Source organism: Mandrillus leucophaeus, unplaced genomic scaffold (assembly GCF_000951045.1).
Source record: "Mandrillus leucophaeus isolate KB7577 unplaced genomic scaffold, Mleu.le_1.0 Scaffold121, whole genome shotgun sequence".
Lineage (NCBI taxonomy): Eukaryota > Metazoa > Chordata > Mammalia > Primates > Cercopithecidae > Mandrillus > Mandrillus leucophaeus.
Window position 1 is genome coordinate 1,339,933 of NW_012100432.1, and position 15,723 is coordinate 1,355,655.

A 15,723-nucleotide genomic window follows, 5' to 3' on the forward strand; every position below is an offset into this window, starting at 1 on the left:
AAGCTCCAGGAAGACCTCTACAGTTAATCTGACCCCTCCCTCCCCGGAATGAACACTAACAAAGAGCTGCTACTAATAGCATTTCAAACAGTTACTGGAAAAAATAATGACTCATTATGTGTTCATTTTTATTTAAAATAATTTAACAAAGGTAGAAATGTTTAGAGAAAAAAAAATCTCTCACACCCCAAAGAGAGACACAGGGTTAACATTTTGGGAGGGAGGCAGAAGGGAATCATGCTATAAACATCTTTCTCTGTCTTTTTAGAATTTCTTTATTTATGTTTAAACCTCTTTAGAGAAATAACTATTTCTTGGGTATCAATTGTCTGTGATCAAGGAGTAATCATATTGTTGCTAATATACTCTTGACAGCTTTTGGTCATGCAGTTCTGAGCAGTTGGAAGATAAAGTTCTTGGTCATAGCTTCTAATACTCATCAATCTCACCAACAGGTGTGGGGCCTCACTGGAGTTCCCACTTTCATCTTGACCAAGATGATTTACTCAGCTTGTACACAGTGATGCTGCTTGACATTCTGAAGCCCTGGGGAATTCCTCCACACCCTCTGACTTCCTGTAACTGATAACTGAGGCTCGGTGCATCTCTATTTAGCACTCCTCTCACCATCTCATATTTAACTAGTGTTTCCACTGGATTGCAGGAATTTTGAAGGCAGAGCAGGATTACATCTTTCTCCTCTTTAAAAAAAAAAAAAATACCCCACAGTGCTTTCACAGAGCCTCAAAAGAACTCGAAATATTTGTTGGCATTGTACTGAATATTCTCAGCCATTTCCCCCTACCCGGATACAACCACAACAATAAAATTGGAGGAAGGTAGAGAAAAGTCAGTAGATGTTTATAATGAAAGCATAGAAAACAAATCAGATTAAAGCACTATTAACAGCAGACATGAATCGTGGGCTATCCTATTACTAATAACAATAATAGTAACATATAACTGTGAACCTTTATTATACACTAAGCATTTCCTATACATTCCTTCACTTATCCTCACCTATGTGGCAAATGTTCCATTATCCCCACTTTCCACATGAAGCCACTGAGGCTGGGAGAGATTAAGTAACTTCTCCAAAGTCACCTGCCAGAGAGGAAGGAGCTGGGACTCTAATTTTGCTTTCTCTGACTTCACACCGTCCCATTTTTCCAGAATCAAGAACACATGAGCACTCAGGAATATTTCACATTTTAAACTTTATTCAAAAAGCAGCACATAAGATATATCTTAGTCAGCATTAATTCCATGCAATCACCAAACTTTCCTAAACACCGGTAGTAGTAGTAATTTCTTAGAGTCACTGTAAGCTCAACTGTCTTCTAAATCAATAAGGAAAATTAAATTATGTTTTCTAGACTTTGCATTAGTATATTTCATTACTTTCCAAGTTTTTAAAAATTGGTGATCTGAGAAGAGTGAATTCACCTTGTCTACGCCACTTATGGGCTTAGAGACTCTGTTATCTTAGAAATCTTCACCTTAGAATTCTACCTATTACATTATACAATTAAACTACTTTTTCTCATGCATTATACCAATCAGCCCCTTAACTGAAAAAAGATGACCCTTTGGAAGCTTAGAAGAGAATTAACAACGAATACATCTTTTGCCAGTTCTTTGGGCTGGGATACTAAACATCACCTTATCTATGAATATACTGTGGTCCCTCAGTGAAAGTTGTCACCAAATATTGCAATAAAACTAAGAAAACTTCTGAAGTGGAATGCATATTTCTGCCCAGAAAATGCTAGATGCATAACAGCTAGTTCACTGCAGACAACTGTTTGCTTTAAAATGTAAGCAACGTGCCCAGCTGAGGACTGAAGTGGCCAGAGTGCCTACTTTATCACTTTATCAGAATGGCACAGCAGTCCAACAATTTAGCCTCGAGAGAACAGAGATGGAGAATAAAGAAGAGAAGTGAAAAAAACAAACCAGTTCTTCTGTTCTACATGACCTTCTTTCCCGTTTTGCCAATCTGATTTCACACATAGTGACTCATGGTGAAACAGAGAAAACATGGGAATTGCATTCAGATGTGTAGAGGTTAGTAAGACTTAGTTTTCAACAGCAGCTCATTCTCCAGTAACACTATAGTTGCCTTCCATTTCATTTCACTTAGATTGGCATCTGCACAGCTGCCAAAATTTTTCTCTGTAAGTCAGAGAACACACTCCCAGGTAAACCTTCAAAAAAGGTATTTCAAAGGAGGCAGCTGGTATTCGGACTGCTAGAGAAGGCATTGCCACCTCGCTTCAGACAGAGGATTTCCGCTGATTGCTTTCTGTCGTTTCATCTCTATTCTGCGCTCAGTCCCTTGTTTTGTCTTGAGGTCCCTGTTTTCCTGTACCCAACCAAGAGCCAATCAAGAAGTAAAGAGGAGCAAACACGCCCGCCCACTCCCAATTTCCTTTGCTCTGCTGTCTGCCAACCGCAAAGCCGATCGAGACAGAGCCGCTGTCAACTCTTCAACTCAGCTCAGCTGATCGGTTGCCGCTGCCGCCGCCGCCAGATTCCTGAGGCGAAGAACGCGAAGCTGAGAACATGGACGTTAATATCGCCCCACTCCGCGCCTGGGACGATTTCTTCCCGGGTTCCGATCGCTTTGCCCGGCCAGACTTCAGGGACATTTCCAAATGGAACAACCGCGTGGTGAGCAACCTGCTCTATTACCAGACCAACTACCTGGTGGTGGCTGCCATGATGATTTCCGTTGTGGGGTAAGTGGGGTCCCCCTACCCGGGACACCGATCTGGGGAGAGCACGGAGGGGCCTCGGGGTGCAAGATTCCGGGATGTAGAGAGGCTCTCTGACCACACTCAGCGCCTGCCCTGGCAATTCTGCAAGCGGCCAAGCCAGTGGAAACTTGTTCGCAGGGCGAGGCCGCGGTAACCTGGGATCCCCTTTTCTGCACCAAGGGCTAAGACTTGAGGGGGCCCCTTGAGGAAAGAGGACGGGGAAAATTTGCCAACCGCGGGGAAGAAAAATGAGAGGTCCCCCACCGCACCGCCCCCCACCCCCCGCTCCCGTGCCAGGATCGGGCTCTTGCTGGAAAGATATTTGTAGCGCCCTCGTCTTTTAAAAATAAGAAGAAAAAGGAAAGTGGTGTAACCCTACCCTGGGGCTGGCTAGGACGGCAGGGTGTGGACCCGGGGTAGTGTAAAAAGGGCAACCAAGTGGCGACGCACTTTGTTGGTTTCTCTGCCTAATGCCAGTCACACTGTACAGTAAAGCTGAGCTTGGGATCAAAAGGGTGGGTGTCTCCTGGTGGCGCATCTCCCATTGTGGGGTGAAGGCTGCCATGACTCTGAGAAGATGGCCTTCTGGCATTTTCTTCCAGCAGTGGCCAGGCGTGGTCACTTTCTCTGCCTTCGCTTCCTAGCCTGGTGTTTCAATGTATCAGAAGGCCTTTTCAATACCTGATACTTACAAAGTATCCTGTATTAAGACTGCGTGTACACCTGCTTTCCTAGAAACCACCTTTCCTTGTAGTTCACCCTTTAAGAAATGCTTCTCGCTTATGCAGGATGGGTGGTGATATTCTCAATCTTGCTGATTATCTCCTACGCATCTTTAAAGAAAAAGTCACCCTCAGACTTCATAAAGGACTCACTTGCCCTTAAATGTCTGACATTTCTATTTCAGGGCAGAGGTAGAGGGAAGAAGGAGCAAGCTGGCTTGGGAGAAAAGGGAGAAATTCACACTTGAACGGTGTGGGAAAGGGTGAACAGGGTGGCTTTTCAGTTGGCTCCCAGTTAGTTGGCTTATACATTGAGCCACCTCTCTGTGCCTGGCCCCATGCCAAGCTCCAAGCACACCAAGATGAATCAGACTTGAATTCTGGCCCAGGGGCTCCTGGCAGTTGTTGAGAAGCTAGAGGAGCAAACACATAGCACAGAGGAGAGGGGGAGACTTCACAGTTTCCGAGTATGGTTCACAGCAGTCACCCCCATGCAGAGGTGGAAGCTCACATGTGGGACTCTATAGACGACAGTACAGATCCTTCTTCTGCATTGCTTAAGGAATTCTTAAGGAATTGCACTCTGGGAATGGCTTGGTGTGTAGGGGGCACAGGCTCTGAGTGGACTCAGAACTAGTGTAGCAGCCAAGGTACAAATTAGTCAGGGCGGGGTGGGGCAGGCCCAAGGCCTGAGGCAGCTGCCTTCTGAACCTTCCCTCAGCTCTGTGCTTCAGGCTGCTTTCCTGGATCACTAAATTTCTTTCTTTTTTTTTTTTTTTTATTGAGACTGAATCTCGTTCTGTCACCCAGGCTGGAGTGCAGTGGCGTGATCTCGTCTCACTGCAACCTTTGCCTTCCGGTTTCAAGCAATTCTGGTGCCTTAGCCTCCTGAGTAGCTGGGATTACAGGCATGCACCACCGTGCCTGGCTAATTTTTGTATTTTTAGTAGAGACGGGGTTTCCCCATGTTGGCCAGGCTGATCTCGAACTCCTGACCTCAAGTGATCTGCCCGCCTCAGCCTCCCAAATTGCTGGGATTATAGGTGTGAGCCTCTGTGCCCGGCCAAAAATGTCTTTTTAAAAATTTTTATTATTTATTTACTTTTGAGACAAGGTTTTGTTCTGTTGCCCAGGCTGAAGTGCAGTACTGTGATCACAGCTCACTACAGCCTCAACCTCCTAGGCTCAAGCAATCCACCTACCTCAGTCTGCCAAGTGGCTGGGACCACAGATGCGTGCCACAATGCCGGGCTAATTTTTTTTTGTTTGTTTTTTTAGAGATGTGGTCTCGCTGTGTTGCCCAGGCTGGTCTTGACTTCTGGGCTCAACCATCCTTTCACCTTGGCTCTCAAAGCACTGAGATTATAGGCAGGGGCTACCGCGCCTGGCCAAAAATGTCTTTAAAACACAATAAGTAGTAAATAGGTTTGCATCAGTTTTGTTTTTTTTTTTTCCCCCTTTCTCTTTGCAATGAAGCAGGAGAGCATCTTATCTGGTGATCTAGTTATGGAGGTATTTTCTTGAGGTAACTTAGATGTGGGGCAAATTTTGACAAAGACCAATAATAATTAAAAAAAAAAAAAAGTTTATTTTTTTCAAACATGTATGCTGCCCAGACGAGGCACAAGCTCAGGCAGCCTCGCTGCCTTTGATGGAATCCATTTTTCACTGTGAGGGCCAGGGGCCAGCCCTTTGACTAAATATAGCTCCGTCGGTATTGTGCCTTAGGCCACTAACTCAGGTGGTTTAGGGGTGTTGGCCCTCCTCATTTTCCTTTCAAATAAGAGTTGTCGGTTGTCAATAAAAATTTTGAAGTGAAAAGTATCCATAAAGTTTTTAAAACTTATGCTTATTTTTAAAAACTTACAAAAGATACAGGCAAGTAGTAAAGGTTGATTTGAAAATTATGTGGATAAAATGGAAAATTTTCTTCATACTTCAGTAAAAGTTTGGTATATAACCTTCAACTGTTTTCTGTGTAACTGTAAACCCAGTCAGTAGTTTTTTCCACCAATTGTTATCTTTTCTTTCTTTATAATTTAATAATATAAATAAAGATTTATTGACTGCTCTGTGTGTCAGATACTTTGCAAAGTATTTTACCTGCATTATGTCATAGAACCCAATTTTAAAAAACTGTTATTTTTTTAAATTATTAAACCTGAGGCTCAGAGAGGTTAAATGATGTACTCAAAGTCACAAACTTAGGCTTGTGCTCTTAACTACTATTCTGTCTTGCTATGAGTCACGAGGAAGAAACCAAACATCTTCAGGGTTAGGGAGCTTCCTTGATTCCAGAACACTTCTCATTCTAAAGAGAACTATTCTCTTTCGGTGATGCTAGTAGATGGGTAGGTCAAAGCAGTGCTGAAAGCTGTTCATCTGGATCCTCCACAGACTTCTCTCTAGTTTCTCAGAGTATCTTGGTAGAGCGTATGTGAAAATGTGACCTGGATAAAAGAGTGTTCAACAGTGGTTCCATCCCCTGCTGGTGAGGAGAGCCTCAAGGACATTGTAGGAGGGCTGTAGCCTCAGCTCTCCAATGTTGAAAACTGGCTTAGATGAGGATAGAGAAATCTTTAAGATTTCAGGAAGGGTGAGGGAAGAACATAGCAAATACTGTCTAGATCCAGAAACATTGGAAAAAACTGCCCATACCAAGATGGAGATTAAGAGGGATTAGGATAGAGATAAATCTGTGTTTGAACTTCTGATCAGAAGAGATTGAATTATTTAAAAGGAATAGCGTGAATAACAGGTTAGGAAACTTGCATTTTGCTGGAAATGCCTTTGGATCGTTTACATTAAGAAGGAAAAGTGTCTAAGATTGAAGTTGCCATAGCTTACCTTCTGCATCCTTGATGTGAGACGTTTTGGGATAAAGATATTCTTTTCACATCACACAAAACAATAGAAGTCTCCACCGTGATCTTCAAAGTAAAAAACAAAGACAACACCTAATTGCACTTGCAATTTAAGTATTAAGCATGTGATACATTCTAGTTGTGGATGAGAACTTCTATATGCTTAATAGAATGCCAAATGATTTGAGCTGGAGAATTCTGTTCACTGTGTGTGAGCCATGGAACAGCAGCATCCTTCACCTGAGAGCTTGTCAGAAGTGAAGCATCTCAGGCCCCATTTCAGACCTACTAGGTTAGAATCTACATTTTAACAAAAGTCTCAGATGATTCATAGGTACATTAAAATCTGAGAGACACTGGATTGGTCTGGCTCAAAAGAAAATTTAAATAAATATACCTATATGCCCAGGTGTCACCTTCCATGATTCAAAATGAATAGTTCTTGGCAGGGTCTAGGCATCTGTTGTTTTTTTCTTTTTCTCTAACTTCCTAAGTGATTGTAATATACACCCCTAGGAGAACCACTGATCCTCTTGAACCCTGTAACTTTCTGAAATATAAAAGCTTGAGGTCACAGGCTAATTGGAACTAAGGCTGCTAATAATAGGAAGTGAAATATTTTTTCCATTTTAAGCCATATTGCAAATTTTCTAAAGCTCTTGGTTAACCAAATTCAACTGCATCCCTGACTCTTACAACATTTGCAATACTATTGCTGTCTCATTCTAAAAAGTTCTTTCCTAGATGGGTGTAGTGGCTCACACCTGTCATCCCAGCACTTTGGGAGGCAGAGATGGGAGGATTGCTTAAGGCCAGGAGTTTAAGACTAGCCTGGACAACATAGTGAAACCCTGTCTGGAAAAAAAAATTCTTTTCTGCCATTAGAACTCATATTTTCTGGTGTGGCCTCAGAATCACCAACCACACACAGAATTTGCACCATATAAAAATGCCTCTGCTGCTTCTCCAGCAAGAGAGGTGCATTTATTCTCTTGTATATACATTTGTGCCTCCCCATTTACATAGAACCATGTAGCTGCTGAAGGAATGAACCCGTGTTTTCTCAGTTAAGCAGCTCCTCACCATGTGGCCTGATCATTTGGCCTATGGAGATTTTGCAGGAGGGTAGAATTGACAGCTGCCACTTTATGCTTTCAGTTACTCAAGATTATAAGGAGTTTCTGGAAGGCTGGTAGTTCTAAGTTTGAAAAGAGCATTAGTGTAATCTTTTCAAAATGAATATGGCTCAGTGGCTCTGTAATATATTCTAGGCCTGTGGCTCCCAGCATCTGGTTTTATGAAAAGTTCATATTGTTTGTACCTTTAAATGCTGCAAAGATGAAGAACCAAGTTTCCAGTTGGTAGAGGAAAAAAAGGGTAAGGCAACCCTGGGATGCTCTGGATCAGAATGTATTAAAATGATTATAGATAGAATGAGTTGCAGTCTGTTTATACTAAAGCGAGTGGAAATGGTTTTGAGATTAGTCAGCTTCAACACCAGTTCTACAACATTACTCTTATTTGTGTTGCTTCATTCATTGAATTAACAAAGAGTATGAAGCACTTACCAACTTCTCAGACACTGTTAGGAGATAGTGAAGAATAGGAGAGCTGTGTTTTCTGCCTTCACGGAAAGGCAGCAAGACCACACTGAACACATGATAATTAATTTGTATACAAGTATAGCAAGTCTACAGAAATACACACCTACATAAACACATCCTTCTCAACCTGACTTACCTGATCTCCCCTGTTCATTATTATTCCAAATTCCAAATCTCTCAGGTGTTGGGAATAGGGGAGGCATTGAGTACGTAGACAGGAGAAAGGTTTATTAAATTTTACTTATCCTAACCCACAGCTCAGATCCTTCTATTCCATTGAACAAATACTGAGCACCTACCAGTGTGGCAGACACTGTCTAGGCCCTGAGGATACAGTCAGGAGTACAACTCCACCAGCCTTCCCAAATCCTCCCAGAATTCTCCTGCCCTTCCATGCACATTTATTTGCTCTTGAGGCTGGCATCTGTCTTCCTCTGATGGCTTATGTGTTTCTTCTGAATACAGAACTTTTAAGAGGTCTATCAACACACGGTAACATTGTAATCTAAAAATCTTTATCTAGGCCGCGGGTGGTGGCTCACGCCTGTGATCCCAGCCCTTTGGGAGGCCGAGGAGGGTGGATTGCCTAAGCTCAGGAGTTTAAGATCAGCCTGGGCAACATGGCGAAACCCCATCTCTACCAAAAACACAAAAAATTAGCCTGGCTTGGTGGCATACACCTGTGGTCCCAGCTACTCGGGAGGCTAAGGTGGGAGAATCTTTGAGCCTGGGAGGTGGAAGTTGCAATGAGCCAAGAACGCACGCCACTGCGCTACAGCCTGGGCAATAGAGTGAGACCCCATGTAAAAAATAAATAAATAAATAAATAAATAAAAATCTTTAATAAGGATTGTTTTTCATTAAATAACCTCTGACAGAGAGTATGTGTGTGTGTGTGTGTGTGTATATATTTTTTTTTTTTGAGACAGGGTTTCACTCTGTTGCCCAGGCCAGAGTACGGTGGTGCATTCATGGCTCACTACAGCCTCTACCTCCCTGGGCTCAGGTGATCCTCCCGCCTCAGCATCCTGAGTAGCTGGGACTATAGGCGTGCGCCACCAGCTCGGCTATTTTTTTTTTTTTTTTTTTTTGTAGAGAAGGGTTTTTGCCATGTTGCCCAGGCTGGTTTTGAACTCCTGGGCTCAAGCAATCCTCCTGCCTTGGCCTCCCAAAGTGCTGGGATGACAGGCGAGAGGTATGCCTGGCACACCTTTGACACTATTTATGTAACTGTATTTATCTTAACTTCTCCTCTCCCCTCCCCGTCCAGCTTTTTTTTTTTTTTTTAAATGTTGCCTGCTACTTTCAGCCTTTGGTTGGTAGTTTCTGTTTCCTTTCCCTAGGTAAGGATTTGCAATGATTCTAGGTAAGTGTGCAAATATATGAGTGTATTTTGGATTCCTGGCCCCCTGTCTTAGAGAGGAGAAGCTCTCAATCAGCTTAGGGACAGAGAGCTCTGTACAGGAAATCTAGTTCAAAAAGATCAAGACCCATTCTTGACCTACCCACTTAATACCTAATTAAGCGTCAATATTGGAAATGTTTATTTTTCTTATTTTTTTTATTTTTGGACAAATGAATTCTATCCTTATCACTCAGCTTCAGAAAACTTAACCCTTAATACCGTCCTCTGTCTCTTTAATTGAGCGTGGCTTCCTGTTCCTAAGAATGCCTTAGAGTCCTGTAATTTTAGGCAACACCTTCAGGCTAACAACTCAGGTTTGCAAGCATTCATCATTGATGTATGATAGGATTTCCTGGCCTTCCTTCTCATTATGCAATTTGCTAAGGAGACACCTGGAAGGCAGAAAGCCCTGCTTCTTCTAATCTGCTTCATATCTCATTGGTGCAGCTTCTGCTTGTCTCAGAGGAACAAAAAGAATGCAGACATCGGGGGTTAGTGAGGGGTAAGTAGACAGGAAACTTGTGGGAAGGAAGTCTGTGTTACCAAGCCCATTAGCATTTGTCCAGCCTCTGTCTTCTCTCCACAGCTCTGTAAGAATTTGCCATGTGATAGTTCTCAGTAGCTTTTGTTTTGTTTTGTTAAGACACAGTCTCGCTGTATCACCCAAGCTGGATGCCATGGCAGGATCTTGGCTCACTCCAACTTCTGCCTCCCAGGTTTAAGAGATTCTCCTGCCTCAGCCTCTAAGTAGCTGGGATGACAGGCATGCACAACTACACCTGGCTAATTTTTGTATTTTTTTTTAGTAGAGAAAGGGTTTCACCATGTTGGCCAGGCTGGTGTCAAACTCCTAACCTCAAGTTATCCCCCCACCTCAGCCTCCCAAAGTGCTGGGATTACAGGTGTAAGCCACTGCACCCAGCCTAACTTTTTTTTTTTTAATTTACTAAAATCATTCAAGAAGAACAGTTTGTAAACAAATACCTTTCCACTTTCGTTCCCCGAAAAGTATTGGTAAGAGTAACTATGGGTTGCTAATTGTTGAAAGCATGTATGTTGAGCATACATGAGGATTCATTACACATTATTCTCTCTACCTATGTATATGTTAGAAGTTTTCCATAATGAAAAGTTAAAAAGGGTTTAATGAAGTCTAATCAGAGCTTTGTACATAACTATTATTTGAAGCTCTATCACCGTGGGAAGCATCAGATTTATGGTTTCTAATCCAAGTCCAACCTGTTGTTTATTAAAAACAAAATAAAATCTGATGGTTCCTAAGGCATGTCTTAGTATGAACACTTTTAACATGCCAACTGCTAAAAAGACAATGGTTGGTTTGGATGCGAGTGTTTAGTTTCTGCCAAATTACACAGGATACAGTAAATATTTAGGAAATGGCAAGAATGCAATAAATCCTCTAGGCCTTCCTAATTCAGTTGGTTAGAAAAATCTCACTATGACCTTTCTGTAACAGAAGAGACAGGCTCAGTTTTAACCTACTGTACAATCTGTTTTATTCCATGATCCTTAGGCCCAGGAGACACTGTTCTCATTTACTCAAGACTGATTTATGTCTAAAGCCCACATTTATGCCTACAGTCAAAAATTGCTCTTCACTTTGGGAGGCTGAGGCAGGGGATCACTTGAGGTCAGGAGTTCGAGACCAGCCTGGCCAACATGGTGAAACCTCGTCTCTACTAAAAATGCAAAAATTAGCTGGGTGTGATGGCACATGCTTGTAATCCCAGCTACTTGGGAGGCTGAGGCAGAAGAATTGTTTGAACCAGAGAGTCAGAGGTTGCAGTGAGCCGAGATCATGCCACTGCACTCCAGCCTGGCGACAGAGCGAGATTCCATCTTAAAAAAAAAAAAAAATTAAAAATTAGCCAGGCATGCTGGCACTCACCTGTAGTTTTGGCTACTCGGAAGGCTGAGGAACGATATTTGAGTGCAGGAAATAAGAGGCTGCAGTGAGCTATGACCGTGCCATCACACTCCAGCTTGAGTGACAGACGAAGAACCTTTATTGAAAAAAGAAAAGAAAAGGCATACGGAACTGTGCTCTGGTCAGAGAGTAAAGGCTGGCTGAGCTGAGACTTGAAGGAGGGTGGAGTGAGGCCTGTGCACAAACTGTCCTCTCTGCCTGATTGACCTCACCCTGAGATGGCCAAAAGGCAAGGTGAGTTCTGGGGTAGATAGAAACCCTGAGTGGATGGGGGTGCAATCAGGAGATGGTGTGACAAAGCTGGCAGGTAGGCCAACTGCTAGCCCTGAGAGTTCCCTCATGCTAATTACTAAGGCACTTCTTCCTCTCCTAGCAGATACAACCTAAGCCAAATTTTGGCCTTGGCTCGTGGAGTGTGTGACCTGGATTCCAGGCTCCACTTACCCCCTCAGCCAGGCACCAACTCCACAACTATATACAGTGGCCCTGGCTGCAGAGGCAGCAGGGGCCAGACCCTGCAAGGCCTTGTAGAATGTTTAAAGAATTCTGTTTTTAGTTTAAGAACAATGAGAAGCAAGAAAATGGTTGAGTGGGTTCATATTTGCTGTGATCCCTCTGGCTGATTAAGGACTACAGAGAAACATCGCCAATTTAGAGAAGTCCACCGTGAGTAAATTGTTCCCCACTTTTTCAGTGAGTCAGCTTTCCTCAGGAACCACACTTCAAAAATAGCTTTTTCGGTTAGAAAATTGGAAGTCAGTGCAAAGCTGCCTGCACTCCTCAGGAAATATTTTGCTGCCTTTTTGGTGGTTCTTTTTGGCCTTGCAACCTGACAGGAGTCATCAAATGTGGCCTTGAGCTGATGCGAGGATTTCTGTTATGGCAAACTTTTATTGCCAACTTTGCAATTGGTGGCCTTGGACAAATTTATTAACTTCTATATTCCTTAGCTTGCTTATGTGTAAAATGAGGTAGGTTAGCAAGATCCTTCCTAGCTCTAAAATTTTGTGAGATTTTTTTTTCCCCTTTCGGTAACTTGTGGTTAAACTATAGATATAGCTACTGAATCACGTTGGCAAGTTTAGGACCTGTATCCATGGCCACCGTGTTTCAGAGAGAAATGAGAGTGTAGAGGGATTTTCCAGGATGATCCTTGGTTACAGTAGGTTACTTAGAGTGTGGGGGAAATCCCTAAAGCCGGTTAACAATACAGAATGGGTTCTACTGTGAGTTGCTGCCACAACTGGCACCCTTGTTTTCTTGTTTCTCCCCTGGATCCCTTTGGATATGTTTCTTCACTTCTGTGGGCCTCAGTTTAGTTATCTGTATAATTGGACTAGACTGATTCATCTTTGAAGACTGCTACAAAATTGATGGGATTCTAAACCTTTTTACAACCATAAATGACTGCCCTAGAATGTGTAACTATTATAGGGAAAGATTTATTATTTATTGGAATGGGATAATATAGGTTCATATTTTGAATATATATAGTTAAAATATATAAACATATGTATTAATATATTTTTAATTTCACAGAAAAACATAATGGTTTTTGAGTTGCAAAACTAGGTCCTATTTCTCCCTTCCCTCTCACCATCCTTTGTTCTTTTTTTTTTTTTTTTTTTTGAGACAGAGTCTGGCTCTGTCACCCACGCTGGAGTGCAGTGGCACAATCTCAGCTCACTGCAACCCCCACCTCCCAGTTTCAAGTGATTCTCGTGTCTCAGCCTCCCGAATAGCTGGGATGACAGGCATGCATCACCACACCCAGCTAATTTTTATATTTTTAGTAGAGATGGGGTTTTGCCATGTTGGCCAGGCTGGTCTCAAACTCCTGGCCTCAGCTGATCCGTCCACCTCGGCCTCCCAAAATTCTGGGATTACAAGTGTGAGCCACCGTGCCTGGCCCTCTTTCTTACTGAAGGACTACCAGTAAGTGAAACTCCACCCAGCAGACCCCAGAGGCAGTTGCCTACATGAGAGATGTGTAGCATATTTGTGGAAAGCTTTGTCCTAAATGTTTTTTGGGGTTTGTCGTGATTAGTGTGATAAACAGCCCAACTGTTGACTAAAAAGCACCTCAGGCAAGAACTGGTTCCCAAATTTCTGAGAATTTCTGTTAATCTCTAGAGGGGCTGTGTGTGTGTGTGTGTGTGTGTGTGTGTGTGTGTGTGTTTGTGTATGTGTCTTATTTTGCTCCAAGTTCAGGTAAGTGCCAGGGCATTGGAGTGGTATACATTTTATCAGATATAGAAGAAAATCATTTCTGCTCAGAGTAACTTTGTTAGTTTTTTCCATCTTGGAAACTTGGTTACTTTCTAATTATAGACTGTTGTTGGGCAGATTATGAACTAAAACCAGTTCTTTAGAACTTCAAACCGTGTTCTTTTCCCTTGAACATGAGCAACTGGAACAGGTGAAAGCAAATTTGGAATTGCTTGAGTTAGGCCTGGATTTTTCATTGTTCTTTGTCCTAGACTTTAGGCACTCAACTTAAATATGTATTTTACTTGTCTAGAGGAAAATAAAAAAGTTTGACATGAATTTTATTATATGCTTCACTTCATGAATTATTATTTTAATAAGTATTCCAAAATGAACTGAGTAGGAGCCCTTCTTTGATGCTTTGCTGCCAGCCAACCCTCTCCGACTTGCAGGGTGTGCGAAGGAATTTCCTTAAATTTCAAAATTTCAATCCTCCATTTGAGTTATTTGTGTTGATTTGATCTTTACTTGTCTTTTCTTTCCTTTTTTTTCTTGAGACGGAGTCTCGCTCTGTCACCCAGGCTGGAATGCAGTGGCGCAATCTCAGCTCACTGCAAGCTCCACCTCCTGTGTTCATGCCATTCTCCTGGCTCAGCCTCCTGAGTAGCTGGGACTACAGGCGCTCACCACCACGCCCGGCTAATTTTTTGTATTTTTAGTAGAGATGGGATTTCACCATGTTAGCCAGGATGGTCTCGACCTCCTGACCTCGTGATCCACCCGCCTTGGCCTCCCAAAGTGCTGGGATTACAGGCGTGAGCCACCACGCCTGGCCGATCTTTGCTTTTCTTTATGGCTCAGAAGAAACATTTGGGTAGGTTATAGGTCAATGTCAAGGATTTGTAAAAGGGTTTTTTACATTCAGGAACCTTTCCCCAATTCCATTTGTTCATTTTTAAATATCAGGGTTTTTTTTTTAATTCATCAAGGAATACATAGCCATTGAAAAAAATATGAAAATAAAAATAAGCAAATGGAAATAAACTCCCCTTATCCTACTATAATGTAGTCTTTGGTACAATTTCTCAATTTCTCTAAGTATCTTTGTATTTTTTAATTGAGACAGGGTCTCACTCTGTTACCCAGGCTACAGTGTAGTGGCACAATCACAGCTCACTGCAGCCTTGACCTCCTGAGCTCAGGTGATCCTCCTACCTCAGCTTACCAAGTAGTGGGGACTATAGGTGTGTGCCACCACACTTGGCTAATTTTTGTGGGGTGTTATTATTTATTTATTTTTTTTTTTTTGGAGAGATAGGGTTTTGCCCTGTTGCCTAGGTTAGTCTCAAACTCCTGGGCTCAAGCAATCCATCTGCCACCTCGGCTTCCCAGAGTGCTGGGATTACAGACGTGAGCTACCACCCTGGCCTAGAATCTTCTGTGGTCTGGGAATTAGTTATATTAATCTCTAAGAGTTTCAAGGCCTCTTTATTCACTCTCCACTCTCTACAACCTGCTGAAGGGGATTGTGGTTTTGACTCATTAGATTCTTTCCTTCCTCAGTCGTATAAGGAAATTTTTGTCTTTCCCAGAACAATTCTGGGATTATCTCAGAAGACAGGGAATAATCCACATAAAATCAAATAGGAAGAAAGAAAAGTGCAGAGAGGCCAAGTAGATAGACCCAGATAACACAGAACCAAGAGGAGGGGGAATCGGGCAGACAGAATGGCACATGTGCTGGGTATTGGGGAAGCTTGGGGCACTGGGGTGCTACAGACTGGCACAAGAGGATCTGGAGGATGAGCAGAAAACCAGGGTTTGGACTGGAGAAGGAACAGCTTTGCTGTGGTTCATGAATTGAAATTCCATTAATGTTGTTGGCAAGATGGGACAAGTAGAGATGGACTTTTGTGGTTGGCCTGTGCCAAGTGGGGGTTGTGGGTTGGAGAGCAGCTGCTTTTATATTTTTGTATTTCCTTTTTTATATATTCATTTTATTTCTGATTATGAAATAATATACTAATTATAGAAATTTCTACTTCTCTTTTTTTTTTGGAGACAGAGTCTCACTCTGTCACCCAGGCTGGAGTGCAGTGGTGCAATCTCAGCTCCCTGCACCCTCTGCCTCCCAGGTTCAAGTGATTCTCCTGCCTCAGCCTCCCAAGTAACTGGGACTACAGGTGCCCACCACCATGCCTGTCTAATTTTTT

The 15,723-nt window shown here is 42.6% G+C and overlaps 1 protein-coding gene across 3 annotated transcripts in view; it reads left to right on the forward strand.

Annotated features, from left to right (window-relative positions):
- Window positions 1-2,057: 2,057 nt before the first annotated feature.
- ARL6IP5 (ADP-ribosylation factor-like 6 interacting protein 5) overlaps window positions 2,058-15,723 on the forward strand; it is a 25,121-nt gene continuing 11,455 nt past the window's right edge. For 2 of the 3 annotated variants that reach the window (XM_011970992.1, XM_011970975.1), the window contains exon 1: window positions 2,058-2,741. In XM_011970992.1, the coding sequence (XP_011826382.1) occupies window positions 2,566-2,741 (176 nt within the window). In that variant the 5' untranslated portion in view covers window positions 2,058-2,565. Of the gene's footprint in view, window positions 2,742-5,015; window positions 5,023-15,723 lie in introns of all 3 variants that reach the window. The other variant, XM_011970983.1, reaches the window with a different exon arrangement.